Here is a 15419-nt window from a genome sequence, read left to right as displayed (position 1 = left end):
ACAAATTCAGTGTCCTTTTCTTCTTGCAGAATATCCATGGGAAGGTAGTAATATCCTTGCATTTTTTCAACCAGTGTCTCGTAAATTTACTATATGGATTGATCATAAATATTCAAAATTTAAGCTGTGTTGCTTAGTTGTAATTGGTTGAATAAGCTGCATGGTGGGGTTCCTTGCATGTCTGACTGAGTGAACAATCACATCCAGCACACACTTATCCATTTGAATTTAAAGTTCAGTTTCCACAAATATTCATCCAAATCACTAAAGTGAGCTTTCCAGCACCATTTTTGTAGGTAAACTTCTACTGCTCAAATGTTTGCAGAGAGCAAACACAAAAGAGAGTGTGGCTGAATCAAATTCATTTATCAAATCAAACAAATAGTTGGACAAAATGTTTGCTGCATTGTTTGAGCTTTAGTCCTGTCTAATAGATTTTCAGTGTGGGGGTCACGAACAGGTCCAACAGGGTCAGGATCACCTTCTCTTTCTTTATGGCTACTTGCAGGTAGTCCCAAAACCCTTTCTGTTGTAACATGGGAGCCTCCTGGTATGGGAAAGGTTGAGAACCACTGACCTGGTACATGCAGTACGTGGGACATTTTACTGTACTGTCAGGATGTTCTGAACAACATAAACTCTCCAGAGAGTGAATAACCTTATTCCACTGGCAATGTCTGGTATTATACATTTACCTCAGGTTGCTTTCTCCTTGCCACTATCTGAAATAGCCTTAGAAGGTGTTGTTGTTCTGCTTGCTCTAGCTGAGACATCAGTGCCACCAGCTCTATCAGATGGTTGTTAATTGGCTGTGGCCGCTTTTCATACACAGAGGGCAACACGCGCAGCAACATGGAATTTCCTGTTAACAGAATGAAAATAGAGAAATATGTTTCAAAGCTTTATCTGCCATCTTGGCCTTTCTGATACCAATATCCCTATAGCTAGATACCGCCATACCGGTGTGGCATGTTAACAACTTTGAATTTCTGAGCATCGTGGGGAATATAGAAAAACAAAACTGAGTCCACAGTTGTACAACATGTATATTGGACCAAGAAACCAAAGAACAAATTACTGAAGGAGGAATTTCACAAAGTGAAGCAATATGGGGAAAATAGAAAACATTTCCTATTAATCATTATTTTCAGCCTTGAGTACGAGCCCATGTAAATGAAGACCGGCTGATGAGATCTCAGATTTGGGTGATATTTAACTGAGCCCTAAAAGACAGACAGAGTAAGTGTAGTTTTAAATGAATCTGAAACAGAATGCACAGTAACTATTTTTCTCTTTTGCTGAGAATAAAACATTAAAATGAAACAACCAACATATGGGAACAATATTTGGTTATTTAAAGAAGTAAACAAGCATGAAGGTGAATTTGAACATAAGTGGTTAGGGTGCCATTTCCAAATGTCAAAGGGAAGAGATGAGAGAGTCAATCAGAGAGAGACATGCAAAATACTCTCACACATTTTCTAGTGTTTGAAGATGTGCCTGCACAATTTAATTTGAAACCAAGTCTCATATAGAAATGTATAACATAACAAGCTATACATGCCGGTCTTGGAATGTTTAAGTTGCATTTACATGACATATGGAAAACATCTGCCTATCGCTATATAGTATGGATCCACTCTCTAAATCCTTTAAAGTATTTAAAGTCTCTGTGGATTTGGTTTCCAATAGGAACTGGCATATTGGCCTCCTGCTTTTTCTCCCATTTTAATTTGTGCTTTGTAGCTATGGAAGATAAACAGGCCACTCACTGGATAGTTGAAATGGTTCATATGTGTTAGCTGAAAAGCCAGCAGTTAATACACTTTTACAATATCAAACTCATGAAAGACACAGTAAAAGCATAATCAAAAATTGACTATGAACTAAAAAACTAAAATGCAACTTTGAACAGCCTCAGGGTTATTTTTCATTATGCCAGCTTGCAACCACCCGCAGAGGCCATTACACCCACAGGGAATAGCTCAATGCAGCACCTCCAGCCATGCCCCCATCTGCCCCCCTACTCTGGAAAGGAGGTAACATAGAGCTAGTTACATCTGTCAGGAATTCTTGGTTTCCCATATAGGGCAGTTTTAAGAGAGCAGAACAAAGGGGACTTGGCAGGATCTAGGATATTACCCTATAATTATTCATCTGTGGTTACTGAATATTTCTCAACCATCATCAGAAGTGATGTGTTTTATATCCATCATATACACTAGGAAAATGTAAATCCCAGCTTGGTATTTCCTGTTCTTCCACTCTTGTGCAGCTGGAGGGCCACCCAACTTTCACTTTCTGCACCAAAGTTTGTTTCATGTGGGCCATGCTGTAAATATAATGTTTGTTAAGCAATTTGGAATCCTTCAGGATGAAAGGTTATAAGAGACAGTCATAAGAGAAAGGTATTTGCTAATGAATTATCCCAAAGGAATCAGCAGACAGAGGGACTAGTTCAGTTTTGGGTCATATTCTATCCACATTCTTTGTGCAAAACTCCCACAAATATTACTGCATGAGATTTCAAAAGCACCTAACTCATTTAGAAGCCCAAATCCCATTGTAAATTAATGGAAGTTGTGCTCCTAAAACAGTTAGGTGCTTTTGAAAATTCCACCCAGTTAGACTTGCACTGCAGATTAAGGGCTGCATATGGCCTCTTTATTCTGTGACAGTCATGCAGCGAAATACCAGACAATAAGGGTTATCTTTAAAAGTGATGTATAACATTGAGGAAATTGACCAGTATAGCTACAGCGGAATAGCTGGTATAACTAGGCTGGTCAGTTTCCCTGTGTAGAAAAGTCCTTACATGTTGGTAAATGGGGCTAGCAGAGTTTCAATTTACATAATGATGGGCCAGAAGATGACAAATTATGCTGACTTAAACTTCCCTAGATTTACCCTTGAGTTTGAATATGAACCTCCATTTTTAATGATTAGTGTAAAGGAGTGTGCCAGCCCTGTGCTCACTTTTGTGGCTAGGGTTGGCACTGCAGCTTACTTTCTCCCAGGTGAGCCTCAAATTTTCCCTCTAAAGGGAGCTGGGTGGTGAGAACCAAAAGTGACACACTGATAAAAAAAGTAAGTGTGTTCCCTTTAATCAAGTGTAATAGCAGTTCAAGTGGCCCTTAACTCACAACTCCTGGTGTGCAAGCTCCTCAAGCAATGTCTCTGAAACTGTTCAGGTTAGTCTTTTGGAGCCTGGGAGAGCAATCACCACCCTTGGCAAGCCGGGTGACTTCTGCTCCTGTTTAAACACATCAGTACTAAGACGGACCAGGGAGACTCCTTGATTACGCCTAGGCTGTCCCCATTGTAAGCCCCGGGCTGACCCTTAGAGGGGTAGTACCCTCCTTCACAAGTAAGTTAAATAGATTATATTTTCTCCTCTGGACTATTTAGTTCTTACAGAAATAGATCCTGCATTCTTTCCACATGCACAATTCCTATTTACTTCAAGGGGAGTTTTTCCATGTCCAGGGAATGCAGTATTAGACCCTTAAACCCTACTAACTGGTCAAATTCATTGATGGTTACCTTAGGGAAGGATGAGCTTCTCATGCTCCTGGACAAAGAAAATTCATCCCAGTTGTGAAAAAGGGGGAGTGGAAGGAATTCAGTGGAGAAAAGACAAAGAACAACAGTGCTTGAACAAAAGGCTAGATAGCTGTCACAAATGAGGCCTGGTCTACATTTAAAAGTTTTGCTGGCATAGTTATGGCACTTAGGAGTGTGAAGAAAATCACACGTCCAATCAATATAACTGTAGTTTATTTTGTTCAGAGAACTTGTATAAGCTATATCAGGAAGAAAGTGTTTTTGCAACTAAGTTGAGTTTCCTAATATAGCTAAACCAGCATACCCCGTCTAGCCTAGACCAAGGCTGAGATGTCGTGGGTGTGCCATCTTAAATCACAACTTATTAGTTGTTGATGATGTAATATCAGTTATCTAAATTAATAGTAAGTATGCAGTCTGGGGAAACAAACATTTTAAAATTCAGTGCATTACAGTTAGTAACACTAAGAGGTAGCAACTCTACCTGCTGTACACAGAGTCGAATTTTTCCCTGGATTCTATACATCTGTCTTAGTTATTTATATGGCCCTCATCACTGCAGTATCTGACTGCCCCTCAATCTTCATGTACTTAACTTCACAACACCCCTGTGAGGAAGGAAAGTGTTATCTTCATTTTACATACAGGGAAACTTTACAGTTAAATGACTTTCTCAAGGTCACACAGGAAGTCTATGCAGAGTACGGAGTTCAGCTTGGGTCTCCCAAGTCCTCGTCTAGTGCTCTACTCCTGGAACTTCCTGCCTTTCACTCATGAAACCACTCTGAACTCAAAGCTATTGCCAGGTGAATCTGAGGGTAGAATTTGGTCCAGTGATCTAAAATCATATTGAGAAATTGTCTGAGTATGTCCCTGATTAAGACAAATATAAAGGAAGAGAAAAGTTAAACTAGAATTGTCTAGATTATTTCAGAATAACATTTAAATGATCTCACTGCCTAGGTGTATGGAATTGCTTTCTAAATTACATTTACAAAACAATTGAATAAACTGAAAGTACAAACTAGCAAACAATAGACACAGACAGGACAGTTTGTCCTTGCTCAATTTATAGTTTAAAAAGTAAATTAATCCATTGTTTTCTATTATCCTGACCTGAAAATGGTGCATTTAGCTCTGAATTTGTGATGTCTTTTGTGTGCGTGTGTGTGTGAGTGAGGGGTGTAAAATACAGCAACCTTTTTTTCCCCTCGAGCTCAGTACAGACCAGCAGAGGAAGCGGGCACTTGCCCAAGGACTTTACTTTTGTTCTTGCTTGTTTTGGTGGTCTCAGTCTAAAATAAAAGTCTGAACATATTGGTCTGCTCTCTGTGAATGGAAAAACATGACACTGGATATCATCATTATCCTTTTCTTCAAATGCGTACTCCCACTTCAGTGTCATGTAAGATTTTCCAAGCGGACGACACATTGTGAATTGCACAATCCAGTCAAAAACCACCATGCAATTAGGGATATTTTATGGCTACAGTTAGGCACAGAGAGGCTCATGAAGCAGCAGGAGCCCCCAGAGCAATGCAGCACATGCCCCATCCCACTGCGCTAGCCTAACTCCGCTGGCTGGCCTGGAGCCATGACTGCATGAGAGTTCACCTTATCCCTTCTTCACTGGGGAGGCTAAGGCTAGCAACAGCATTCGTGTAGCCCCTTGCCTGCTCCCTGTAACATATCGTGTTTGGTTCCTGTGCCATGCAGCCCATGCACTCATCCAGCAGTGTACAGGGCTTGTAAAAAATACACAATACAGCAGTTCGCTGTAAGTAAAATAGTGATTAAAAAAAGAGTGCTTGGAAGCTGCACTATAGTGTTTTAAAACTATGAGTTCTGTATGAGACTATTATTTTAATGTATATGTATGAACTGAAGGCAAAATTGTCATATGTGGGTGCTTTAAATTTGGCACCTTAATTCTTATGTAGGCATGCAAATTCAAATACATGGCCTGTCCGATATGTTATTCACTTGGGTTTTTTATTATTTTGACAGGCATTTGTTAGTTGCATCAAGGTTAAGGTTAAGATTCTGTCATGGGTATTTTTAGTAGAAATCAGGGACAGGTTGTGGGCAATAAACAAAAATTCATGGAAGCCCGTGACCTGTCCCTGACTTTTACTAAAAATACCTGGGAGGGGAGGACAAGCAGTTCTGCCAGGACTTATAGCTACTCTGGTCTCGCCACTGCTCTTGGGCAGGGGCTGACTGCTGCTGCTCCAGCCCCAGGGGGGCTGACCCAACCCCAATCGCTGCTTCAGTGGCCAGGGACTGCTCCTTCAGCAGGTCCAGGGCTGGCCCCCAGTCAGCTGTTCAGTGGCCTCAGCGCTGACCGCCAGTCAGCTGTTCTGGGGGCTGCTGCTCCAGGGTTGGCCACTGCTCTGACGGCCCCAGGGCTGACTGGTGGCCACTTGTTCTGGAGGTCCTAGAACTGACCATTGGCCACAAGTCAGTTGTTCTGGCAGCTGCTGCTGTTCTGGCCCTGCCCCAGAAGAAATCATGGAGGTCTGTGACCTCCATGACAGATCATATCCTTAATGATGGTTGCTCCCAAAGGTGCCAACTGAGATCAGGGCCCTGTTTTGTTAGGCATTGCACATACTCACAGTGAGAGATGGGGAGAGAGACACAAAATCTTGATGTTGACACAGCATAGAATTAAGCAGCAAGCTGCAACATTTATTAAACTTTAACACAAGGGAGGGGAGCTACCCGCCCCATTCATACTCTCCTATACCAGGCATTTAATTGGTTCCAGTGGGGAGGGGGGTGGTTTACAGAGCTCCTCACAATATAACCCCGGAACCAAATTACAAGGTTCCTTACCATAGAACCCAGAATGTGGGGTAGACTCTCCTTAGCCTATTCCCTAAGACTCAGTTCTCCGAGCCCTCCCCTCCACGATGGGGACAGAGGGTGCAGCAGGGTGGGGACCTGGGCCGACAACAGCCACAAGGTCTGATCTCGGCCTGCAAAATGCACAAGGTCTCACCCTACTAACACAAGCCCAAGGCCCATCACCAAAATCCCAGGTCTTTTACCTCTGGGAACGCTTCATTTTATTCTGCTAAACGCACTGGTAACTGGCCATAGGTTGCAACAAATCAATACCACCATCCCAATCTCTAAATTAGGAACCCTGCACATTCTTACTTAATCTACTGTGGCTTGCATGTTCTGTGAGAAGGCAAAAAGCTCCCTGGTCCTCTGCCAATTGGCCCATGGAAGTAAAAATTCCTTCCTGACCCTCTGAACAGGTGATTGGCTAGACCATAGAATCTGTCAGGCTGGGTTCCCATTCCTAGTTCAAATGGGTATGGTAGGCTGCTGGAACAAAGCTGAAAGAGGCTCCACATGGTTCTTGCACTGAGCTAAATCCTGGGAGGAAGAGAATGGTGACCAATCAGCACCCATCACCCCAGCTGGACTCCTAGGGGAGAAGCTTCTTTGCCTCTTGGTGAAAGTCTCCTGCACTTGCTGCTGGGACTGTCCCCTGTTCACTGCTGGACCCATCAATTTTCACTGTCCATTGATGTGGGTGAGTTGCATTTCTGGTACTTATGAAAAGTGTAATGTAATGACAAAGAATGCCCAGCCATTTGCTTACAGGTACAGGGTTACATATTGCCTTTGTTCCACATGCAGAATTCCCACTGATGTCAATGGACACTGTTATCAGAGACTCATTGCAGAACAGGACCCACAGAGTGCTGAGCTGCCACATAGTTCTCTCTCTCTTGCTACAAAATCAAGTTTTAGTGAAGAGCAGCATTTCACTCAGTGCCTGGTCAAGAATAAATACCTTCATTATATAGTAGGGACTGCCCAATGTATTCTCTTTAGCTAAGATGGATCTTTTTTCTTATGATTGCTGAAGATTACCAAAAGGGTCACAGAAATAATAACCAATAGCCAGACACCAGTGGATAGTAATACTTAACTTCACACAGTACATAAACAGACAGATATCACAGTCATTGGTTAACCATATGAATAAGGCAATGGAAACAAAACTTATGTCCTTCCATTCCATAAAACACAGGCCTCTCACATAAGATACTTTCCATTAACTCTCACTATTAGCACATAGCTCTTCTTCTGAGGCCTCTGGCTGCTAGTGGGATAGACCATTCGAAACTGAGAAATGTTTAGGCAGGACTGACTTTCCATGCAGCCAGTGCTATTAAAGGATCAAACTGAATGTGAATTTAACAGTTTCGGTATATATAGATAGTGGTGTTGCTTTGTCAAAAATAGACTCCTTCAAGGTAAGAAGAGGATGTTAAAATAAAATAGGTTGGAAGCTAGGCTAGGAACAATGATTACTTTATCTTGCATCCTTCTGTTGCTTTTTCTACTACCCTTCTGTAACCCATGGGCATGAAAATGACACCCATTTTGCATAACCATGGAACGCCAAATTGATGCAAGTTATGCTCTTTTACCACTTATGTTCATTTATACCCATTCTCTATGTAATTTATACCCAATGTGTCACTTACACCATCATTATGTTGCCATTGAACTTGACTTGAAGGGAGGACACTGAAACAATAAATGGTTCAAACACTTTGCAAAGTGTAACTGAGTAGTTTTAGACAGATGAAGGTAACCTATCTACCAAAAGTTTCATGTAGCATCTAATACTAAGCAATAATAATATCTAAGCACTGGATGAATAGCTAATCCAAGAGTAATCCATTTGGGGTTTTTCAAGTTAATGGAAAAATGTTGGTATTGTATTTTTGCATAAATAGTCCAATCATGCAGCTACTAAGCTAAAGTTACTTCTGAAATAAAATACTTGTTGTGACGTTACCATACATTTCTATCTAAAACAATTCCAGCTATTTTAATTTTTCTTCTAATCCTTCCATGACCACAGACAGAGCTTAACCGTAAAAGGAATTTGTAAATAGGTAGGGTACAGAACTCCTTCTATTACAAAAGGGATGTAAAATAGCACAAGATAGTAAAATGCTTATCCTGCTTGTATCCATCAAATTCACAGTGATTTAGTTCCCCTTGTTCTCTTCTGTCAGTGCTACCACTTCATGTTACAGAAGTCTGGTCTCAAAGGAAAAGTCACAGTTGCAAGAGCAGTTTTCCCCATTCTTTCCCCTCCTCTAGTTAATCCACCCACATTGTGAACTTTTAAGGCTCAAGATTGTGCAACTTGCATGCCTCCCACTACTCCCATCCAAAAAAAAATAAAAGTCAGAAGCACTCTTATTACAGCTGTGGCACTAGCATTACTCATTCATTCAAGATCAGGAACTCCAGGAGTATTTATTAAGGGCTTTCTGTATCAGATTCAGATATTCTTGTCTCTGCTCAATTCTGAGAGACCTTTAACTCCAGAGGACTCAGAGACTTTTAGAAAACAGCTGGAGTATGCTGTTTCAAGAAATGCTTTCTTTGACAATTCTACTTTGTGCTTTCTGGTCTTTCTCCTCTGCTCTGAACAATGAGGACTATGATCTCATGTACCTGAATTTCGAGAATGAAATAGAAAGTATAGTTCCTGCTACTGAAGAAAGTAAGTGTATTTAAACTATTTTTATGTTGTTAAACACAGGATAGCAGTTTCTATAAAAAACAAAGAGAAGCTATTTAAATCACGTTCTTTGTTACTTCGTTCTTGTAACAGTTATTGCTAACATGCCATTTTTCAAACAAAAGGAAAGTGCTTTGTAAAAGCAGATTATTTAACACAGACAAATGATGCAAATACTTTAGCATGTTCCTGCAAAATCTCTCTATACTCCATATTTTCCAGTTCTCCCTTCTAAAAGAAATGTTGGAAATGTTGCTTTGATTCTTAGAACAGCTAAATTACACATTACCTTGTCTTCTGTTTTAATTCATAGGGAAAGCACTGGTGGTTCAGAGAGCACAGGCAATAAATGAAGAGAGATTTTATTAAATAACTCCTTTGTTTGAAAAAAAATGAGTGAAGAGAAATATTAACATCTGTGTCTTGTACTTCAGCTATTTCATATGAATGTCAGCGAGAGCACACGGAATGGGACAAACTCTTCATCATGCTTGAGAACTCACAGATGAAAGAGAACATGTTGCTTCAGTCCATTGATGAAATCCTTAAGGTGGAACTGCAAACTCTACGAGCAGAAATGATCCAGTTTGTGGCTAATTTTGCTGGCACATGCACCACCACCATTGAGAAAGTCACCTCCCAAGTCTTGTCACAGGTGGACCAAACACTGATGAGGAACAGAGATCATATTCAGGAGTCCAAGACGCTTCATGAATCTGAGCAAAGAAAGATTCTTGAAGAGCTTCTGCAGCTGAGCCTCAATGTGTCTAACAGACTCACCCAGCTGGAGAGTGTTTGGCAGAGGATAGCTAAAGTGAAGACAGGTTTTCAGCCGCAAGATAAATCCAGTTATATGGGCAGAGGGGACAATTTCATTCTGAACTCTCTGAGGGAAGAACTACAGAAAACAAGAGCTGAACTGAAAGGATCGCAAAAGTGGGCAGCTCAGCACTTACTGCCAGCTGGTAAGTCTATGCCAGGTAGCATTTCTCAGAATTCTCTCTTTTAATACCCTGTCCAGAACAGCAATATTCAATACCTCAGCTAAACAATCCTACATCAGGGCATGACCGTAAAGAAACAGTTGGAAACAAGATGTCTGTGCAGTGGGAAAACCCACTAAGCTCTCCATAAAAAAAAGCTGGCCGGCTTTTCAAATTTGGGGACCAAAGAAGAATCTAGTCAAAGTTATTATTAGAGTAAGTCAACTGTGATGCTGAGGCTAGGAGAGGCTTCCAGACTAAGGATGTGACCAATGAGCAGTGGACATATTTTAATAGATTAACTTGCGAAATCTTGATGTTTTCTTGCCCTTCACCTTCCCAGCTCCAGATTTCCACCTTAGTTCACAGAAAGCTTACATTCGCTCCATATACTGTCAATCTTTACTTTTTCTAACTCAGCTGCTGCATCCTTCTCACCAATTCTAGCTGTGAATCGGAGCAGATGTAGACCTGAAAGCACACGGACAGTATCAATGGGCAACATCTAATCAAATGTAATGCTTCTGGACAAACAACTGATCACCCATGGTGGGTCAGGAAGGAATAGCTTTCCCCATGTATCTTCTATATAGGGTTTTTTCCTTCTTTTGAAGTATGATGTAGTGATGGCAGTTAAGGTCTGGATACCATGCTAGATGGACCATGTGGACTGATCTAGTATTTCAAATCCTGTGTTCCAGGCTTTCCATACACCATTGTATGGTACCTGACTGAAATAATTAGAGAAATTTAGGGATGGAAGAATAGACCCCTATATATTAATAACTAAAGAGGTGTTTGAAAAATTATTACCAACATACCACAAGTCTTTCAAATATAAAGCTCAATCTATTGAATAGCTATAATTCCACCTGTTATAAATATTACCAATATAATGATTTTATGGGCCAAATTTTTCAACAAGGACAAAAGGAGCATGGTACAAAAATGAATGCACATTGGAATCACAAAACCACATATTTGTGTGTGCATGTGGGAAGTGTGATGTGCAATTACACAGTTTGTGCTAGTGAATATACAGTGATGCTGCAATGTGAGTTCTTACAAAAGTAAGTATCTTTTGTAGGCACACCTCTTACAGCTTTGAAAATGTAGCCATAAATGCAAAGAGTAATTCACACCTGAACCTATTAAAATAATATTAAGGCATTTTATAACCTTGAACAAAATGTATGCTATAATGGTGGACCACGAATTCAGCTTTAATTTAGAATAGCTTTGTAAGCAGAAGCAGGAAAAAAAATAGTATATAGTGTCATATTAATATATGTGGGGGAGGGGAGGATGACAGAGGCAAGGATTACACTGAAAGAATGCAACCAGCAATATTTTCCTCTTGCTAGCAAAAAAATGTTGTCTTTTTCAGAATTAACATGATGGTTACATCATTATTCAAGTCTATCCCACAATATGCCAAACTCATACTATGAAACAAAAGTGAAACCTCTCAATCAGTTTTCATTTTTGCATATTTGTACCAACCACAGAGCAATATGTATTCTGACTAGCATTTAACAATCACATTCCAAACTCAGTTCCACTGGTGTAAATCCATAATAACTCCATTGACTTCATTGGAATTAATCCTGAATTACATCTGTGTAATTGAGGCTGACTCTGCTCTATATGTTTTTACAGAAAAAATCCTAATATGATATAAAATAGTAATAAAATTATATATAGGTCTCTCTGGAGATCTTTTCCAAGAGACTTTTCAGCAACTGGTTTTGATTTCTCACATCTTGAATTATTGCCAGACCTACTCTTAAGGGATTTTCTAATCACACTTTTGTTGTTCTTCTATGAAGCTGGTTTTAATTTTGTTTAGCCCTCGATAATAAAGCCAGAAAGTCTGCTAATTAAAAAGCTGTTTCAAGATAGTATTCCTAATATTTTTAAGTAGTGTCTATCCACAGTTGCCTCCCCACCATATGCCCCCCAAAAAAAAGTCAATGAAAAAAAATTATTGTGCTGAAAGTTCAAAGAAACGAGCATATGAAATAATGCAGCAGTCTAATCCTGGAAGGCAGAAAGATTCCTTCATTCATTAAAGCAAAGATTTTAAGACATATTTTAGACATTTTAGCTTCTATCGCTTCTTTAAACAGGAAATGAGTCAGCTTAATTGTTGAAGGGGCCTCTTTTACCCTAAATCAACTGGAATATTAATGTATCATATATTAACTAGACAACAGTATCAAGAATGTCAAATATGCCTTTATTATCATTAGTTACTGGCCATCACTAATCTAATTTTTGTTATCAACATACTGATCATCATTGATTGGAGATGGGAGAAGAGCTTCTTAAAAATGGATCTTTTCAGTTTATTTTATATTAATTGATTTTGGGGGCCCAATTTAGTGCAGTTGAAAGTTAATGACTAAAAGAATTAAAGCAAAGTTCAGAGCAGGCAGGCAGTTTTGAAAGTTTCTCTGCATGCCTCTGCCAATGCTCCCCACACACGCCTGCCTTTCAACACCTATTGCTCCAGTCCACTCCAGCAGAGAACACCACCTGTGACAAATTGTGTGAAAATATTATGGTGTGGATAGAAACTCACAAGGGACTAGGATGAGCACACTGAGCTTGGGAACTAATTAGGATTTGAATCTAGTCTGAGTAGGTGAAATGTTGTTCTTGTAATGTACTGTGTGCCAGATTCTGTTCACAATTACATCAGTGTAAATCTAGAATAACTCCTCTGGTGTCAGTGGAGTTGCTCTGGATTTACACTGATATAACTGTGTTCAAAATCTGCATGGTAGGCCTCTTTGTTTCCACTCCTTTCAGTATACACTTTTATGCAAAAATATTAAGTAATAAACTACAGTATTTTTTCACTTATAATTGTGTTTATCTGACTCATAATGTCTTCATAGTGTATCATGTTCAGAACGTGGGAAAATTTTCAAAAGCATCTAAGTGATATAGGAGCGCAGGTCCAATTTTCAGAAGTGACTTAGGCACTTATAAGCCTAAATCTCTTGAAAGTCAATGGGGCATAGGCTAGTATGTCACTTAAGTACTTCCCAAAATTGTAGCCATTATCTAATATGCTTATAGACTGTATTGCTCTTTATAATGCATATAGTATGTGATCATGACTATCTAATGCCTGGGTTTCACAAACTATGGAAGAAATTTCCAGCCATTCTAACTTTAAGATGAACCTGTAAAGGCCACTGAGTTCCTCCCATGCCAACAGCATTGCTGTTTCCATGACAATGTATTCCTAAGGAGAAAAGAACACTGAGGCACTGGAATCAATTGCCTTGGGAAGCTGTGGAATCTCTATCATTGGAGATTTTTAAGAGCAGGTTAGACAAACACCTGTCAGGAATGGTCTAGATAATACTTGTTCCTGTCATGAGTGCAGGGGATTGGACTAGATGACCTCTCAATGTCCCTTCCAGTCCTATGATTCTAAGGAGAAAAGAATACTGAGACTAAAAAAGGACACACATGAAACAAAACGTGTCATAAACAAAGCACGTCATGGTTCAGGGATACTGTACATTTTTTATAGCCACTTCTTTTGGAAAACCTGTCTAATCCAAGCAACCCCATGGCAATAAAATGTTGAATCCATTCATTCTATCATCTATTCCTACAACATACTGTATGGTATGGGGATTTTCAAAGGAGCCCTACTCCCTTTGGAAATCCCAGCCTAAAGAGGTAAGTTTATGTCAAGAATCCAAACTGTGAGTGTACAAATACTTCACCTTTTACATAAATTAACTGCGGTAGAATTCTTCTAATTCTGTTTTTTTTCCCCCAGGGTGTGAAACTGCAATTTTATTCCCAATGCGTTCCAAAAAGATCTTTGGGAGTGTTCACCCAACTGTTGACATGATGCTCCAATCCTTTACTGCCTGCATTTGGGTCAAAGTGACTGAGGTGCTGGACAAAACTATCATATTCTCCTATGGCACAAAGAGAAATCCATATGAAATTCAATTCTATCTCAGCCATGAGTCTGCAGTACTTGCTGTAGGTAGTGACCAGAACAAGTTAATTGCCCCAAACACAATTTCTCCTGGACAATGGGCTCACTTTTGTGGCACTTGGAGCTCAGACAATGGGACCATATCATTGTGGGCAAATGGGGAGCTTGTCGCTACCAGCTCAGAAACAGCAGAGGCTCATATAATTCCAGATGGAGGAATTTTGCAGGTAGGCCAAGAAAAGAATGGTTGCTGTGTTGGAGGTGGTTTTGATGAAACTTTAGCCTTTTCGGGAAAACTGACTGGCTTTAATATCTGGGATAGAGTTCTCAGCAATGAAGAGATAACAGCGCGGCCTAGAGCAGAAGATTCATGTAATATCCGGGGCAATGTTGTTGGGTGGGGAGTTACAGAGATTCTGCCACATGGAGGAGCTCAATATGTTTCCTAAATACTGAGAAACTAGATCCTGAACCAAAGAATGAACCAGTAGGTACAAACACACAGAGCCCTACAGCCCTGAGTGTCTAAATTCTTAAATAAACCTCAAGAAAAAATTGTATTTTAACTTACAGATGAGGTATTGTAGAGATTGGATTTGATCTCTGTCTGCTGTCTTGGCCAAACATTGAAAAAACATGTCAGAGAATGATATTGGAAACGCTGTTCTTAAATATAGATAAACTGCTGTCACTCCAGCTGTGTTTTCAGATTCATAGCCAATGAGAGCTATTTGTAGACAATTGAGAGCAGAATTTGGCTCTTGCATTCATTGCTAAACTAAACACATGCAAACAAATGACTGGAACTCCTTTTATAGAACTAACATAAGAAGGTTGCATTTTCTGGGGTTCCCCATTTGTTGCTTTCATATTGCTAATGCCACTCTTACAGATGAACCATCTGAGACTTATAAAGTAATGTTTGTTGTTTATTACTCTTTGTTACTGGTATGTACACTATCATAAAGTAGTGCCTTGTTCGAAACATTACTATGCTATGGATTGATCTAACGTATGCCTAGACATAGTATTCCCCATAATAATCCAGTGTTACCCTTTGAGAAGATGCAGCTGTATTATATTGTAAATGAATTTTGTAGTAATTTTATTGAAATTATTTTTGTAAAGTTGTCTTGTAAATAAAATACTTTATCAAACTGATGCTGCCTACAATTTCTCACAAAGATGAACGCTGACAGTAATACAACATTGTATTCTGGTTTTCTCATCAAAAGATTTGTTTTTATTCACTATGTAAAAGAGCATACAAATATCAGCCTCTCAGACAAAGAGCCTGATCCTGAGGGGCCTGAGGGGTGATGAGTACCAG

The 15419-nt window shown here is 39.7% G+C and overlaps 2 protein-coding genes across 7 annotated transcripts in view; one reads left to right on the top strand and one right to left on the bottom strand.

Moving 5' to 3' along the window:
* VEPH1 (ventricular zone expressed PH domain containing 1) overlaps nt 1-15419 on the bottom strand; it is a 152265-nt gene that overhangs the window by 99402 nt on the left and 37444 nt on the right. For 5 of the 6 annotated variants that reach the window (XR_005295024.2, XM_038417300.2, XM_043492363.1 and 2 more), the window contains exon 5: nt 696-862. Coding sequence is in view for 5 of the 6 variants with exons in the window: in XM_038417300.2 (XP_038273228.1) it covers nt 696-862 (167 nt within the window). In the remaining variant the exon portion in view is untranslated. Of the gene's footprint in view, nt 1-695; nt 863-10229; nt 10588-15419 lie in introns of those variants that run through there. The other variant, XM_043492364.1, reaches the window with a different exon arrangement.
* On the top strand, nt 8361-15250 carry PTX3 (pentraxin 3). The gene is made up of 3 exons (XM_038417304.2): nt 8361-9115; nt 9568-10098; nt 13922-15250. Exons 1-3 carry the CDS (start codon nt 8971-8973, stop codon nt 14536-14538), a joined length of 1293 nt encoding a protein of 430 aa, XP_038273232.1. The 5' UTR covers nt 8361-8970; the 3' UTR covers nt 14539-15250.

Source organism: Dermochelys coriacea, chromosome 9, assembly GCF_009764565.3.
Source record: "Dermochelys coriacea isolate rDerCor1 chromosome 9, rDerCor1.pri.v4, whole genome shotgun sequence".
In the NCBI taxonomy this organism is placed as follows: Eukaryota; Metazoa; Chordata; order Testudines; family Dermochelyidae; genus Dermochelys; species Dermochelys coriacea.
The sequence above is the reverse complement of the archived record's forward strand: the minus strand, read 5'-3'. Positions and strand labels throughout refer to the sequence as shown.